The sequence below is a fragment of the Eptesicus fuscus genome, chromosome 15, assembly GCF_027574615.1.
Source record: "Eptesicus fuscus isolate TK198812 chromosome 15, DD_ASM_mEF_20220401, whole genome shotgun sequence".
NCBI lineage: Eukaryota > Metazoa > Chordata > Mammalia > Chiroptera > Vespertilionidae > Eptesicus > Eptesicus fuscus.
In genome coordinates, this window is record NC_072487.1 from 70362460 (window position 1) to 70378259 (window position 15800).

General features: G+C 37.7%; 1 protein-coding gene across 6 annotated transcripts in view; it reads right to left on the reverse strand.

The window, feature by feature from the left end:
- STRBP (spermatid perinuclear RNA binding protein) overlaps nucleotides 1-15800 on the reverse strand; it is a 137234-nt gene that overhangs the window by 35811 nt on the left and 85623 nt on the right. For all 6 annotated transcript variants that reach the window (XM_054727496.1, XM_054727498.1, XM_054727495.1 and 3 more), the window contains 6 exons: nucleotides 13006-13097; nucleotides 12413-12508; nucleotides 11217-11328; nucleotides 10475-10572; nucleotides 10136-10247; nucleotides 3027-3119 (listed from right to left, as the gene is read on the reverse strand). In XM_054727496.1, the coding sequence (XP_054583471.1) occupies nucleotides 3027-3119; nucleotides 10136-10247; nucleotides 10475-10572; nucleotides 11217-11328; nucleotides 12413-12508; nucleotides 13006-13097 (603 nt within the window). The remainder of the gene's footprint in view (nucleotides 1-3026; nucleotides 3120-10135; nucleotides 10248-10474; nucleotides 10573-11216; nucleotides 11329-12412; nucleotides 12509-13005; nucleotides 13098-15800) is intronic.

The window sequence follows — 15800 nt, forward strand, 5'->3', positions numbered from 1 at the left end:
GAGTGGAAATTCTACCACTAGAAGGAAAGAGAAAAGCACACTGAGACTCAGAGGAACTGCAGAAGGCGCACGCGCGGAGAGGGCTGGCAACTGAATACTTGGCTGGCTTTCTCAATCAGGAGGGAGACAAAAGCTCCCTAATGTTCTGAACTCCAGTTCTGGGCGAGACTCTGGGGACCCAGACTCATATGGGGAGAAACTGGACTATCAGGAAAGAGAGAAGCACACTGAGACTCAGAGGAACTGCGGAAGGCAGAGGTACAGAGACACGCGCGCGGAGAGGGCGGGCAACTGAGTACGCGGCTGGCTTTCTCAATCGGGAGGGAGACAAAAGCTCCCGATTGCTCTGAACTCCAGTTCCGGGCAAGACTCTAGGAACCCAGACTCATTCGGGGAGAAAGTGGACTGTCTGGAAGCAGGCGAAACTCGAGGGTGGCTTTCTCTCAGAGGTGCTTGCAGCGATTACCGCGGGACACTGAGACCCAGGGGCCTCTTAGGGCAGGGCTGACGGGAAGCCATTGCTGTCTGCTCCGCCGTGAGACTCCGCCCCATCCAAGCTGAGCACAGAGGCTTTTGCAAGTCTTGTCTCATAAGGGTGTCTCCAGCACAGAAGTTCTCCCAGTGTAGACAGCTGATCCTCACAGCCAATTGGCCTGGAGGTCAATTCCTCCCAGTGATACCAACAACAATCAAGGCTTAACTACAACAAGACTTTGCACACAGACCACAGAGGAGTGCATCAAGAGTGTCCACCTCAGGTAACTGGAGAGGCTGAGCCACTGGGCCGTATAGGACACCTAGCACACAAAGCCACTCTATCAACTCAGGGAAGCAGCCAAAATGCGGAGACAAAGAAAAAGGTCACAAATGAAAGAAATGGAGGAAAGCAAATGACTGGATATAGAGTTCAAAACCACGGTTTTAAGGTTTTTCAAGAATTTTCTAGAAACAGCCGATAAATTTAGCAAGACCCTCGAGGATATGAAAAAGGACCAACTAGAAATTAAGCATACACTGACTGAAATAAAAAATAACATACAGAAATCCAACTGCAGACTAGAGGATCGCAAGAATCAAGTCAAAGATTTGAAATACAAAGAAGCAAAAAACACTCAACCAGAAAAGCAAAAAGAAAAAAGAATCCAAAAATATGAAGATAGTGTAAGGAGCCTCTGGGACAACTTCAAGTGTACCAACATCAGAATTATGGGGGTGCCAGAAGAAGAGAGAGAGCAAGACACTGAAAACCTATTTGAAGAAATAATGACTGAAAACTTCCCCCACCTGGTGAAAGAAATAGACTTACAAATCCAGGAAGCACACAGAACCCCAAACAAAAGGAATCCAAAGAGGACCACACCAAGACACATCATAATTAAAATGCCAAGAGCAAAAGACAAAGAGAGAATATTAAAAGCAGCAAGAGAAAAACAGTTAGTTACCTACAAGGGAGTACCCATACGACTGTCAGCTGATTTCTCAACAGAAACTATGCAGGCCAGACGGGAGTGGCAAGAAATATTCAAAGTGATGAATAGCAAGAACCTACAACCAAGATTACTCTACCCAGCAAAGCTATCATTCAGAATTGAAGATCAGATAAAGAGCTTCACAGATAAGAAAAAGCTAAAGGAGTTCATCACCACCAAACCAGTATTATATGAAATGCTGAAAGGTATTCTTTAAGAAGAAGAAGAAAAAGGTAAAGATAAAAATTATGAACAGCAAATACATATCTATCAACAAGTGAATCAAAAAATCTGATGAACAGAATAAACTGGTGAATAGAATAGAATCAGGGGCATAGAAAGGGAGTGGACTGACAATTCTTGGAGGGAAAGGGGTGTGGGGGTGCGGGAAAAGACTGGACAAAAATAGTACACCTATGGATGAGGACAGTGGCGGGGGGGGAGGGTAAGGGCAGAGGGTGGGGTGGGAACCGGGTGGAGGGGAGCTATGGGGGGGAAAAAAGAGGAACAACTGTAATAATCTGAACAATAAAGATTTTTTTTTAAAAAAAGAGGTAATATGCAAATTGACCATCACTCCAAGACACAAGTTGGCTGCCCCCATGTGGTCAAAGACGGCCAAACAAGATGGCCAGCAGGGGAGGGCAGTTGGGAGGGACCAGGCCTGCAGGGTAGGACAGTTGGGGGCGACCAGGCCTGCAGGGGGAGGACAGTTAAGGATGACCAGGCTGGCAGGGAAGAACAGACAGGGGTGACCAGGCTGGCAGGGGAGTGGTTAGGGGGTGATCAGGCTGGCAGGCAGAAGCGGTTAGGGGCAATCAGTCAAGCGAGCAGTTGGGAGCCAGCAGTCCTGGATTGTGAGAGGGATGTCCGACAGTCGGACATCCCTCAAGGGGTCCCAGACTGGAGAGGGTGCAGGCTGGGCTAAGGGACAACCCCCACCCGCCAGCCCCCCCCCCCCCGCCCTCACGCACAAATTTCGTGCATCAGGCTTCTAGTATAATTATAAAATTACTTCTTAAATTATTATGCTAACATCACTGTAAAAATAAAATGCATTACTATATCTATTCATTAATTTTCGTTTGGCAAAATTAACATAACCTAAAACAGTGATTTTCAACCAGTGTGCCATAAGAATTTTTAAAACATGAAATATCTAACTATTTAGTCAGGGGCACTGACCTGTTTTTCCCTTAGATTGTCAAATAAAAAAACGACAGCCAACACAATAGCTGTCCAATGTGAATTAATCAAAATTATACCTTTTTTTTGGGGGGGGGGGGGGGGCATATCAGCAAAAAATATTTCTTTCGGTGTGCTGCAGAATTTTAGTAATTATTTATGTGTGCCATGAGATGAAAAAGGTTAAAAATTGCTGTTCAAAGCAATGAAGCTTGGAAACAAAAGAAGTTATTAAATCATCAATTTCTCAGTAAAGATCTATTCTAAAAACCCCAATTCAAATCAATCAAATTCTTCACTATGAAAATTTTCTTTTCCTGAGACTCTAAGTCTTTTCTAGTTAACATCTATAAGAATAAAGATTTTACATACTTTTCCTTAAGTTCCGTTTCATCTTCTTATTGGGATCTTTATCATCTCCTAATCCATCTTCAAATGGCCTCTTCAAAGCTGAAGATCCAGCACCTAAAGAATTACAAGAGGTTCATTATCAGTCAAAACAATGATTCTACTTCCTCTAAAATGTCTATACTATGTTCAGAAAGGGAAACCCTAGGAATCACAAAGACCATTGTACTCTTTCATTGAACAATTAAGTTACAATATTTATAATCTTGTAATAGCAAAAACTTTTAAAGTAAATCTTTATGAAACAATTTATCCCTTTTTATAAATATTTATTTTCCCATTCATTCATACATACAAATACAAACACCTATGTATATATTCACATCTGTTTATGCATAGACAGAAAAAGGTCTGGGAAGATATGTATCAAAATGTTAAAGGTAGTGTTCTCTGGTATTAGGATTTATTTTTACTTATGTCTTTTCAAATATTTCTATAACTTAACATTTATTACTTTGTATAAATTTTTAAAGCTCACGTTAAATCTTCGGCTTTTGGAAATCTGATTATTTCTCACATTACAAAATATTCTTCTGTCTGTCTAGTCAAACCTGACTTAAGATTTTATTTACAGTTCATCTTTTCCATGAAGTTTTCTTCAGCTTTTTTCTCATCTCAACTTTCTAAGAGTTTCTATGGTATTAGAAATATAAAGCGTTCCATGTGGTAGTGTGTCATTGGCTATTTCATATGTTTTCTTAGTGCTCTAATGAAGGTCAAAGATATTTTGCCCTTGTCTTGTATCTTTAAAACTATCACAAGACTTAGAAACAATATAATGGGTATGAACCAAAGCTAAATGATATGCAATTTCTTGGGTAAAGCAGCTAGTTCATAACACTGTCAGGCAAAAGGCTTTGCTGTCCAAGTTAAAACCAATCAGAGAAAAGCTCATTAACCTCTCCCCAAGTATTTTAAAGAACTCTGTCTCTTCAACTTAAAAACTGGTTGTGGGTTTTTACTAAAGGAACGTTATACTCAAGAGATTCATGCCACAAGATTTCCAGATACTTCTAATGAGACCTTGTAAGAATAGTAACATTAACTACATATTCTTTAATCATCAAGATTTGTTGTCTCTTGGGGCAAACACTGACTTCAGCACTTGCTTAAGTCAATGCTTACTGCTCAGGTCTATAAATCTTGATGTTCTCTTCTATAGACGGCACTATCTGCTTATATCTGCTTAGTATTGTATTTCATCTGCATTATATAAAACCCTATGAGCCAGTCTCCCGGAATGTCCCCTCTTTAAGAGATAAAACTTCAAAGGGAACACAGTCTACTCAATCACTCAACCGCTCACTAAGTTACATTAAAAGCTGCTACCTGATTGTGCAGAAATCACTAACGCTTAAACACATAGATCTCGTCTCTGAATCCTCCAGCTACAGAGTTCCATGGGTTAAGCTTCCTTCTCCCGTCCCAGTCATTGTAAAACAGCTGTAAATCTGGGGCTAACCATAATAGTAATAGGGTGGGGGTGTGGGGTAGAAATGGGCTTGTTTTATAAAACACAAGTCATTTTCAATCTATATAATATCTAGAAATGAGAAGTGATCATTTGAGAGGCAACAATTTTTAAAAATAATATGAGAGTGCTTACTATATGCCTGGCACTGTTTTTTAATACCTTACATGTATTAATTTATTTAATCATCACCCTTTGAAGCATGTACTTATATCATCCTCATTATAATTTCATGTATGTATTCATTCAACAACAAATATTAACTGAGAATTTTCTATGTGCAGGATCAAAATAGATGTTGGACAAGAGAACAAAACAGTATCTCAAAGAGTTTGTGCAAAAAAAAAAAAAAAGAGAGAGAGAGAGAGAGAGAGTTTATGCAAGGTGGTGGAAAGGAACTACAGCATGCCCTAAAGTTTTGAACACAATGAAGAAAAATATAAGAACCTTAAAAGTTTTGAACACAATGAAGAAAAATATAAGAACCTTAAAGGGGAGGAGGTGTTGCTGTTTTGTTTGTAGTGCTCATCAGAAAGCTCAAAAAGGTATTGCTGATAAGGTGACCTTTTGATGAAGACTTAAGGAAAATAAGAGTGAGCTATTCACTATTAGGGAATGAGCCCCAGGCAAGGAAAACAGCCAAGTACAAAGGGCAGGAACATGCTAGGAAAGAGCACAAAGGCCTGAGTGGTTGGAGTCGCCTGACCCAGGAGGGGAGGAGAGCAGAAGATGAGGAGGCAGTAGTTCTGAACTTGAGCTGCCACTAATTCATCAGAGAAACTTTTACAAAATATCTCAGTTCCACTTCCAGTATAAGAAAGTAAGTAAATTGAAAAAGCCTTCCTGATGTGAGTAATTAGAAACACTGAACAAAATGTAGAACAAAGTATGTTCCCTGACAGTAAAGACTATGGAGTTAGTTAGATCTGGGAGATGAAGGAAGCCCTGCATTAGGGCCACATTTCCTCTAGGGGCATTTTCCAAGTCCAGAAACATCCAGTAAGGACTGTGGGGGCAAAAACTGAAGTGTGAGGACCACCAAGAAGGGAAGGCCTGTTGAATCTCCCCTCACTGTGGATCTCATGAGGACTGAAGCCCAACTTCAAATCACCTTCCTCCTTGATTACATTAACCTTTTGAACTCGGATGTCGAGTGTGACTAGACACGGTTAGCACTGAATAAAGGAATTGAGAAAAAGCAAGCGAGTGCAAAGGGTTAAAATGACCCAGGATTGCCAATGCCACTAACCATCTCCCAGAAACAGGTATAAATCTGCCCTGGGGAAAGATAGTCTTACTCTAGCCTTTAAATTCTCTACAATTTTTTCATTTTAAGTCTCCAGCATTCACAATAACCAGGTACATAAGAAGACAAGAGCCGAAACCGGTTTGGCTCAGTGGATAGAGCGTCGGCCTGCGGACTCAAGGGTCCCAGGTTCGATTCCGGTCAAGGGCATATACCTTGGTTGCGGGCACATCTCCAGTAGGGGGTGTGCAAGAGGCAGCTGATCGATGTTTCTCTCTCATCGATGTTTCTAACTCTCTATCCCTCTCTCTTCCTCTCTGTAAAAAATCAATAAAATATATTAAAAAATAAAAAAAAAAAAAATAAATAAAAAGAAGACAAGATATTATGATCAAAAATCAAGGGAAGGAGCAGACAACAGAAACAGAACCAAAAGAGACCCAGATGGTGGAGCTTTCAAAAACAAACTTTATTAAAAAGAATGATCAGAATGCTAAAGAAATTTAAAAGTAAAAAATAAAAACTAGAAGAATTTCTGGAAGAAAATCTGAAACTATAAAAGATCTAAAATTATAAAAATGAAAAATCCTATATAATAAAAGCCTAATATGCAAATTGTCCCCTCAATCGGGAGTTCAACCAGGACTTTGACCAGGGAGGGAGTGGGGCTGGCGGCCACAGCAGGCAGCCAGGGGAAGGGAGGCGCCCCCTGCTGGAAGCTGCTAGGGACCCTACCCATGCACAGATTTCGTGCACTGGGCCTCTTGTATAATATAAATTAAGAACTAACAGACCTACAAGTGGAACTAGAAAATCCACAACAGAGGGAAACTGACATACTCCTCCAGTAATTAGAACAAGTAAACAAAAACTATAGTATAGGTGTACAAGATCTGAACAGCATAATGGATAAATGTAACTGCAAAATGTTCATAAAGAACATTTGGACCAACAACTGCAAAATGTACATAATTTTTCAGACAGAATCATTTACAGAAACTAAGTACTGGAACATAAAACAACGCTTTAAAAAAAAAATCAAAGGATAGAAATAAAACAAAACATGTTCTCAGATTATAGTAGAATAAGAGGGAACTCAAATATAAAGTGGTAACTAAAAAATCCTTTCCTGTCTGGAAATTAAGCAATGACAACATATAAAAAGCTCATCTGTTGCCTGGCAGATGTGGCTAAGTTGTTGAGTGTAGACTCAGTAACCAGGAGGTCATAGTTCGATTCCCGTTCAGGGTACATGCCCGGGTTGCAGCCTCGATCCCCAGTATGGGGGCATGCAGGGAAGACAGTTGATCAATGATTCTCTCTCATCACTGATGTTTCTATCTCCCTCTCCCTCTCCCTTCCTCTCTGAAATCAATAAAAATATATTAAATAGTCCTAGCTGGTTTTGCTCAGTGGATAGAGCATCAGCCTGTGGAATGAAGAGTCCTGGGTTCAATTCCAGGTGGGTGTGTGGGAGGCAACCACTGATGTGTCTCTCTCACATCGATGTCTCTCTGTCTCTTCCCCTCCCTTCCACTCCATCTAAAAATCAACAGAAAAAATATCCTCGGTGAAGATTAATAAAAAAAATAAAAAATTTATATATATGTGTGTGTGTGTGGGGGGTGTATTAAATAACTCATGTGTCAAAGAACTGATAATAAGAGAAAATAAAAGATAGTTTTAACCTAGTGATAATAAAGATACTAATGTCAAAAGCGTGTACTAGGGACTCTTTCCTCCTCCCCACGTGGGAGTCTGTGCTGTGAGATTCTTTCCCCTTCCCCATGTGGGAGTCTGCACTTGTTCTTTAATAAATTTCCACCTTGGCTATACCACCAAAAAAAAAAAAAATGCGTGTACTATACACATATATCTGGGCTTAAAGGAAAACTTAGTCTTAATAGTATATGCAATAAAACAAGGGTCTCTAGACAAATCAATAATATATTCATCTATCTCGAAAAGTTAAAATAGCAAATTACAGCCAAAGAAGGTAAGTTTATAAAACTATTTTAAAATTTAGATAAAATGGATAAATTTGTAGAAAAAACAATTTACCCAAACTCTCACAAGACGATGACAGTTTCATACCTATTTAGTAAATTTGATCCATAATTTAAAACCTTCCCACAAAGAAAACCAAGTGCTCAAATGGCTTCAATGATAAATTCTTGCAAACATTTAAGAAAAAAAAAACATCAATCTTATGCAAACTCCTACAAGGACAAAAAAGGAAGGGACAATCTCCAACTCACTTTATGAGACCAACATAATCTTAAGAGGCAAAACCTGACAAAACATTACAACAAAGGAAAACTGCTGGCCAATCTAACACACAAATAGGATTTGCTTACAAAACCTATGCAAGATTGCTCATACCAGCTTTATTTGTGATAGCCAAACCTGGAAACAAAAAATTCCCTACAACAGAAGCACAGTTAAACAAAGTCTGGCTCATCCAATGCCATGGAATACTACTCAGCAATAAATCTAATGACACGTGCAACAACTTGGACAGGCCACAAGGACATTACACTGGGGAATGGGAGGGGACTAGACAATCCACAACAGAGGGAAACTGACATACGCTTCAGTAATTAGAAGAACAAGTAAACAAAAAAGGGGAGATCTCAAATGATCACATACTGTATAACTCCTTGAAATGACAGAATTACAGAGATAGAGAGAAGTCAGTGGTTTCCAGGGTTTAGGGATGGTTAAGAAGAAAGAAAAGGGTGTGACTATGAAGGGGCTGTAGGTAGAAGATGGAATAGTTCTGTCTCTTGATTGTGAAGGTGGTTACACAAATCTACACATGTAATAAAATGGCAAAAAAACATATACATACACACGGTATCAATGTCAAGTTCTTGCTCTTGATATTGTACGGCAAGCATGTCAAACTCGCGGCCAGCGAGGCATGCAGTCCACCGGCCAGGAGTTTGACATGCTTGTACAGTACTAGAATATAAGATGTAACTAGTAGGAGAAATTGACTGAGGGGTACATGGGAACTCTCCGTGGTAACTAGGCAACTTCCTGTGAGTCTGCATTTTAAGATAAAAAAATTAAGGGAAAAAAGAATTATTGATTGTTGAGAACAGACAACCGGGGCAAGGTCATAAGCAGAAAGACCAGATAGAGAAGTTACTACAATAACCCAGGTGAGAGATGATGGCAGCTTAGGCCAGGATGGCAACAGTGAAGAAGTTAAAGAAATAGCTGAATTCTGGAGATACTTTGAATGTAAAAAGACAGGATTTGTTGATGATTTGGATATGGAGGAAAGAAAGAGGGGATTCCAGGGTAAAGGTTTTTGCCTGAGCAAATAGAAGGATAGAGTTTCCAATGACTGGGATAGTGATAACTATGGAAAGAGCAGATCAAAGGTAGCTTAAGGACAGAAATTTGGATTTTAAACATCTTAAGTTTGAGATGGCTGTTAGACATCCGATTGGGAAACTGAGGAAACTGGGTCTGAGGTCAAGGGCTGGTAGTCTGGTGAGGAGTAACTGGTGTTAAACATTCTACCTTCTGGTATAACAGGAGATAAAGGGGGGAGGGGGGAGGGAATATTTTTTGAGGCATAACGAGCAGAAGTAAGTAGATTCATATTTGAGTCTGCGGTATTTGAGGAACTGAGTAGGGCATCGTAATCTGTCCATAGCCAATAAAGCAGGGGTAACATCCCTAGGACAAAAATAAGCTCATTGCTCAAGACCTAAAGCTAGTAAATAGTGGGGCTATGACTGGAACCCAGGCAATACTGACCCCAAAATCTGTGTTCTTTCTGCTCAAACTCTGAGTTCAAACAGACTAGTACAAATGAAAGATACTCTGGTATTCTTCAATATACTTTTCCTTTATATTTGTTTTCTCTTTCTTGGTTATGTAACAGTTCCAAGTACAGTGATGACATCTCCTAGTTTATGGACTACCTCTTCTCTTAGACCAGAGGTTCTCAAAGTATGGTTCCTACATCTATGCAGTAGTGGAATCTGGCCAACATAGTCAACTGAGTTAATCACTAATAAGAGTAAATAATAGCAAGCTGATGTCATTGATGGGACAGAAAAGCAGAAAGTCAGGGGGAAAAGCAATAAAAATCCTCATACATGACTTGGATTAACAATTTGTTTAAATTAGGGCATAATTGACAGAAAATTTTATTAGGTTCAGGTGTACAATATAATGATTCCACATTGGTCTACACTATGAAATGATCCCACAATAAGTCTAGTTAATATCCAATTAACAATTATTAAATTCCCTCCCCTCTAACAAGAGATGCACCCCATAATCATCTCTACCACTGCCCATGCCCAAAACCAATAAAAAAACTTTCACACTCACCTTCTTTATCAGTAACTGACCAGGAGTATTTTTGAAAAGGCTTACTAGATGGAAGGGGGTCCATTTCCAGCACTTTATAAATCTGGCCAAAGGCTGACAGTCTTAGTGCATGCTGAAGAACAAAAGATTATATTTATTCAAATTTCAACAGCCATTTATAAAGCCCTTTTATAAAGCACTTAGAACATCTAGCTAAAAAGACTATTCATTAAACGCTAATGTTATGATGGAAAAGTCCCTTTAACAATAGGCAAGAAAATAGTGTTTAAATAGAAAAACTCAGAAACTAAAGTGATAATATCCCTCTAATAGGTCACAGTAATGTGCCCCATCTTCTACCTGGGCACTATGGGTAATATCTTCTTTTTGCTGGATGGTCATATAGTTCAGAGCATCTGTTGGGTCTCGCTCACAAGGATCATGAAGACCAGGACCCCCTTTGGCAAAAGCAAAAGAAAGACACAAGTACCACTTAGAACTGAGTTTAGGAATTCAATAAACTAACAAGAGAAAAAGAGAATAGAGGGGGAAAAAACTGAGAAACTACATCTGCTTAATTAAATGGAGTATAAAGGACACTCTCATTTTCAATATGTTAGCACCTAAATGTCCTCATTTTACTGGAAGTCACATATATCTCAGGTCAAAATTTGGTCTTACTCTGAGAATTTAGACACATCATAATAAATCATCCCAAATCTTTAAAGGGATTACATATAGAAAATAAAACCAAATTTAATGTTTCCAAATTAAACACGAGTGCAAACGAGTGAACTTAATACATTTTAACCAAACATCTGCATTTTCAAATTCAGAGCTCAAGGTAAAGCAAATTCATAGCAGACACAATATCTTATTAGTACCATTTATGTTAGTACATATAAAACATAAATTACATTTATTGAAACAGAGTTTTATAGCCATTTTTCAACATACAGGTATCCTATTTGCTAAAATTCCAAGTAAAACAACTCCTACACATCACTTTCCTGTGCAGAGGATAAATTTAATAAGGATTTAGAAAAATAAACCAAAATGAGATTTTTCTGATTCTTCTGCCTCCAGAGTTTGAAACCCTTACCAGGAAGTAGTATTCCAGATGCCAAACACTCCATTACTCGTCTCAAGGCCTCCCCAGCGCCCAAAGGTCTATTACAAGTACCTATAGACTTTTCACATATAAGCTCTAGTGGCTAGAAGATATTAAATTACAAATTAGTACATGCATCAAGTGTTAAAAGGATTCCAGTTAAATGTGAGCTGACATTTCTATCTACAATGAAGGCCAAAACCATGAAAGTCCATTTATGATTTAGGGCTCAATTAACTCTTCCCCTTTGTTTATTAACCTTTAACCCAGCTAGTGTTTTTAAATCAACCATTTTTGAGATGACATATTCAGAAGACATTTTTTATAAAACTTTAGTTACCCTGAAAAGATCACTTAAGTAATTGTGGTCACTTAACTGATTTAATAAAAATATAACAAGCCTTCATATAAGTTAGTAATAGCTAATAACTAATCAATATTCAAACCCAACCCACCTATCTCCCACATAACCTAGGAAACACTTAAACCACAATAAGACTTCTTTTCAGACAGCCTGCTTCAAGTACTACAATTAGAATAAATGAAGGACCAAATCTCTATATTTAATAAATTAAAAACTAATACTATATGAAAGTTATAATTGCTAGACTAATTTAAAATGACCCTTTAACACGGCCAGTGTTGCTCAGTGGTTGAGTGTCGACCCATGCACCATGAGGTCACAATTTGATTCCTGGTCAGGGCACATGCCTGGGTTGCAGGCTTGATCCCCAGTAGGAAGCATGCAGAAAGCAGCCCATCAATGATTCTCTCTCATCACTGACGTTTCTATCTCTCTCTCCCTCTCCCTTCCTCTCTGAAATTTTTTTAAATGGAAGCAGCACTGAAAGAGCAATGTGCCAGTCAAGGAGCTTTCATGGGCAGTAGTGAATAGTGCAGAGCAAAGTGCAGAAAGACATATTCACTTCTAACAAGTATAGAGGCTTTTTGTCAGAGAAAAAAATCTCAGGCTCTGTAACATGAATTATGATAAGGTAAAAGAGACATGTTACATACGTAAAAAAGAATTCATATGAAAAGGTGCATAGTTTTTTTCCAAAACAAAAATAAGTAATGCATACTTCAGCTAACTCATAATACAGATATTTCATAGTAATATGTAATTTCTACAGGATTTCCTCTGACTTTACTTCAGAATTTGCTTTTAACTGTATTTAAGTACTTACCCATCCTTTTAATGGTGCCCATGTGGGGACTCTGTTGCACAAATCACGCAGAATGCGAAGGACAATGACACACGATTTTAATCCATTTGCCCTTGCCTAAAACAAACAAAATGATTCCAATATCCTTGTTGAAATCCATTCTTCATTTAAGCACACTGATCATGGATAGGCTCTTTAAAGTGAATACTAATTAGTCAATTATCATCAGTTGTCAAACAAAATTAAAAAATAAAGTAAAATTATAATTCAGAATGGCAGCTTTTAAAGTAAAGGAAGCATACTATTAAAATTGCTTTTATAGCCTCATGACACCACCATTCCAGGCCACTATTTTAACTTTTCTCACCCATGTTTGTATTTTATAAGCCACCATTTGAAATTTAGAGTGCTAAGCTAAAAAGGATATTATAATTAAACATCAACTATATAATAGAAGCCATACTAGGCATTTTACCTAAATTAACTCATTTACTCTTACAATGACCCTAGAAGGTAGAGTACCCCACTTTTAAATTTACACAGAAATCATTAAGTGGCAAGTATGAAACCTATACAAGGCTAAAATAACAGTAAGATAAAAACAGAGCTCCAACCTGAAACCATTTGGCATGTCGAAGAGACGCCAAGGCGTTCAGGCATTTCTGCCTGTCCAATAAGTCTGGAGGATCTTTCATCGCAACCTTTTCTAATGGAAAAATGGGATAGAGAGAGACACATACAATTTGACCAAGGAGTTCCTGTCAAATTACCAAACAATAATTTTTTTTTAAAAGAGCAGCATTTGAGTTAACTAATAAGACTCCCAGAAGATTTCATGATTTGGTTTATTTGTTGTTGTTTTTTTAAAGTTACATGCACTATGATTACTTAAGTAAAAAGTCATCAGAGCCATTCTGTGCACAAGTAAACAGGAGCACAAAGGCATTTGGTCAGTAAACAAATCAATGATCACTGCTACATACAATCTGGGATCTTATTAAGCACATATAACATCAAAGGGCACAAAATAGGTACATAGCACTTGTTCCTTTCGCTGGGTGCCAAGAGTGCAAATCTGGGACTAATAACAATTATAACTATTTTTTATAGAAGGAATCTTAATCACTAATCAATTCTTAAGGAAAACTGGGGCTCTTTTATATAATCAATATGAGATATACTACGAATACACTGCGTATAGCAATTTTATTTTTTTACAACTAAATAACTTATCCAACAAGATAACCATTAATAGAAACTTTACCCCATTGATGAAAACTGTTCAAGTGTCACATTGGAGTTCCCTCATTATTTCTTTTCTAAGCCAAAATTATCAAAACTACAAAAATGAAAAACATTGAAATACATTTCAATTTTTAAATTATATAAATTTTTTAAAGGCAGCAAAGAATACTATCTAATTACAGCTATTTGACTTGCCTTAACATTTTAAAGTTGGATTAGAGGGCCCAAAGCAGCAAAATTAAGAATTCAAACATGTGATTAATGAAAAATATCCCCCATATTTGAGAAAATGTCACATGATACTAAATCCAAGTTTAAGAGCCAAAGGTATTCCCTCTAAGCTATTACAGAGTGGGTTTCTTAACTTTTTGAAGACTTGGTGCATTATTTAAATGCAAACAAAAACTACAAATGTTTCTTGGGGAGGAATTTTGCTTAGCCCAATGAAGTCAGATTCACCATTCTCCTTTAAGAACTTTTAGATGTAGGAAAGTCCACCAGTACTTTTTCCTAGCATTATCATAATAATCAGAATTGGTAGTATGCTGTGTGGGCCAATTGATACAATGTCAATATTTTAAAATAAGAGGCAGATAACTGATAATTTTTGGTTTCCTCATTTACAGGATTCCATTATGACATATATTCTAATTTGTAGCTTGCCATTAACTAAAACTGAAGGCACAATGCCCAGCAGAAAACAAATCTTTCAGAGGAAGAATTGGGGTTTTCTATAACAGCGGTCGCCAACCGGTGGTCCGCGGACCACTGGTGGTCCGAGAGGTCCGAAAGGTGGTCAACAGCTATTCTACAGGCTGCAACATTCTAAAGGCTGAAGTGCTACACACTTATTTTCTGACCCGGTGAGGTCTACACCAGATATTTGCATTGATTCACATTAACCTCTGCCAACAAATTCACAACACAGGGCCTCATTTCACTACCCCCTTTTAATAAAAAATTGGACCACCTCAAAAAGTATAAATGTGGATTCATTGATAACCATAAACAAATATACTATGGATTTTCACTTCATAGGTGATCTAGTTCCTGGACTTGCTCAATTTTGTCATTATAATGACACAAACATACAACTAACTCATTTTAATGTTATGTCAAAATGTTTAACTGTGGTCAATGCAAGCATCTGCATAAAGCTCACATATCAGATCAAACAAACTACTATAAATGAATGATTAGAATCTCTTTAAAGTTAGACATGACAAAGGTTGACTGACTGCTAAGTAATGTAATTCCCAAAGAAGGTATGGGCTGTACTTATTTTTTAAAATCTCAATCTCTAAGAATGAGGCAAGCTTAGTTTTAGTCTATCATCTTACCAAGTAGGAGTTGGGAAGAGGCGGGGAGGGGTAATGCAAGAGAGAAGGGAGGCAGAGGAAGTTTGGATAGGAAAAGACAAGGCAATCCAAAACTCTTTTTGAACTTTCTGGTACTTTCGTCCAATGGTCAGAACTTGTAAATAACATCTCATGCTCATTGCAACACATATTTTTAAAGGGGGACAATGGCAAAAATATGAATATAAATTATTTCATCTCCAAAGTCAGATTATAACCACAAACTCTTATTTAAAAAAACAACAGAGGAATCAGCTTGCTACAGACAGTCAACATTTGGAGGCAATAGTTTCAACTAAGACAAGATGGAGGGGCAGGCAGTGAACAGAAGACTTGCACCAGATTCCCATTCACATCACCATCAGAATGGCTATGTTTCTTCCTGCTCTGATAGTCAAAATGTCAAAAGATCCAAAATGTTTCAATATTCATGAGGTGGGACACAGTAGAGAAATGTCATAATTCATCTCATGTTATCTTCCTCAAAGTTTATTTTAAAATCATGTGAATTCATTCATATGGTACTACAGTACCTGTAAGCCCTGCTTCCCTATTTCCTTTATATATTAATAACATATAGTTTTATATATTTTCATTCATTGAGAAAAATAATTTACTTAATGTGGCAATCATAGAATTGCTGCTAGAAAAACACCACTACTTCTAACAGCAGAACTTCAAGTTTAACATTTTTTAATGATCTTCAATGTGTTTCAATTTTGTGGGGAAGCAAAACTTTTCTGATAAAAGGCAACCTGGAGTCTTTAAATTAGAAACAATGGAACTGTGAGACATTTCATTTTTTC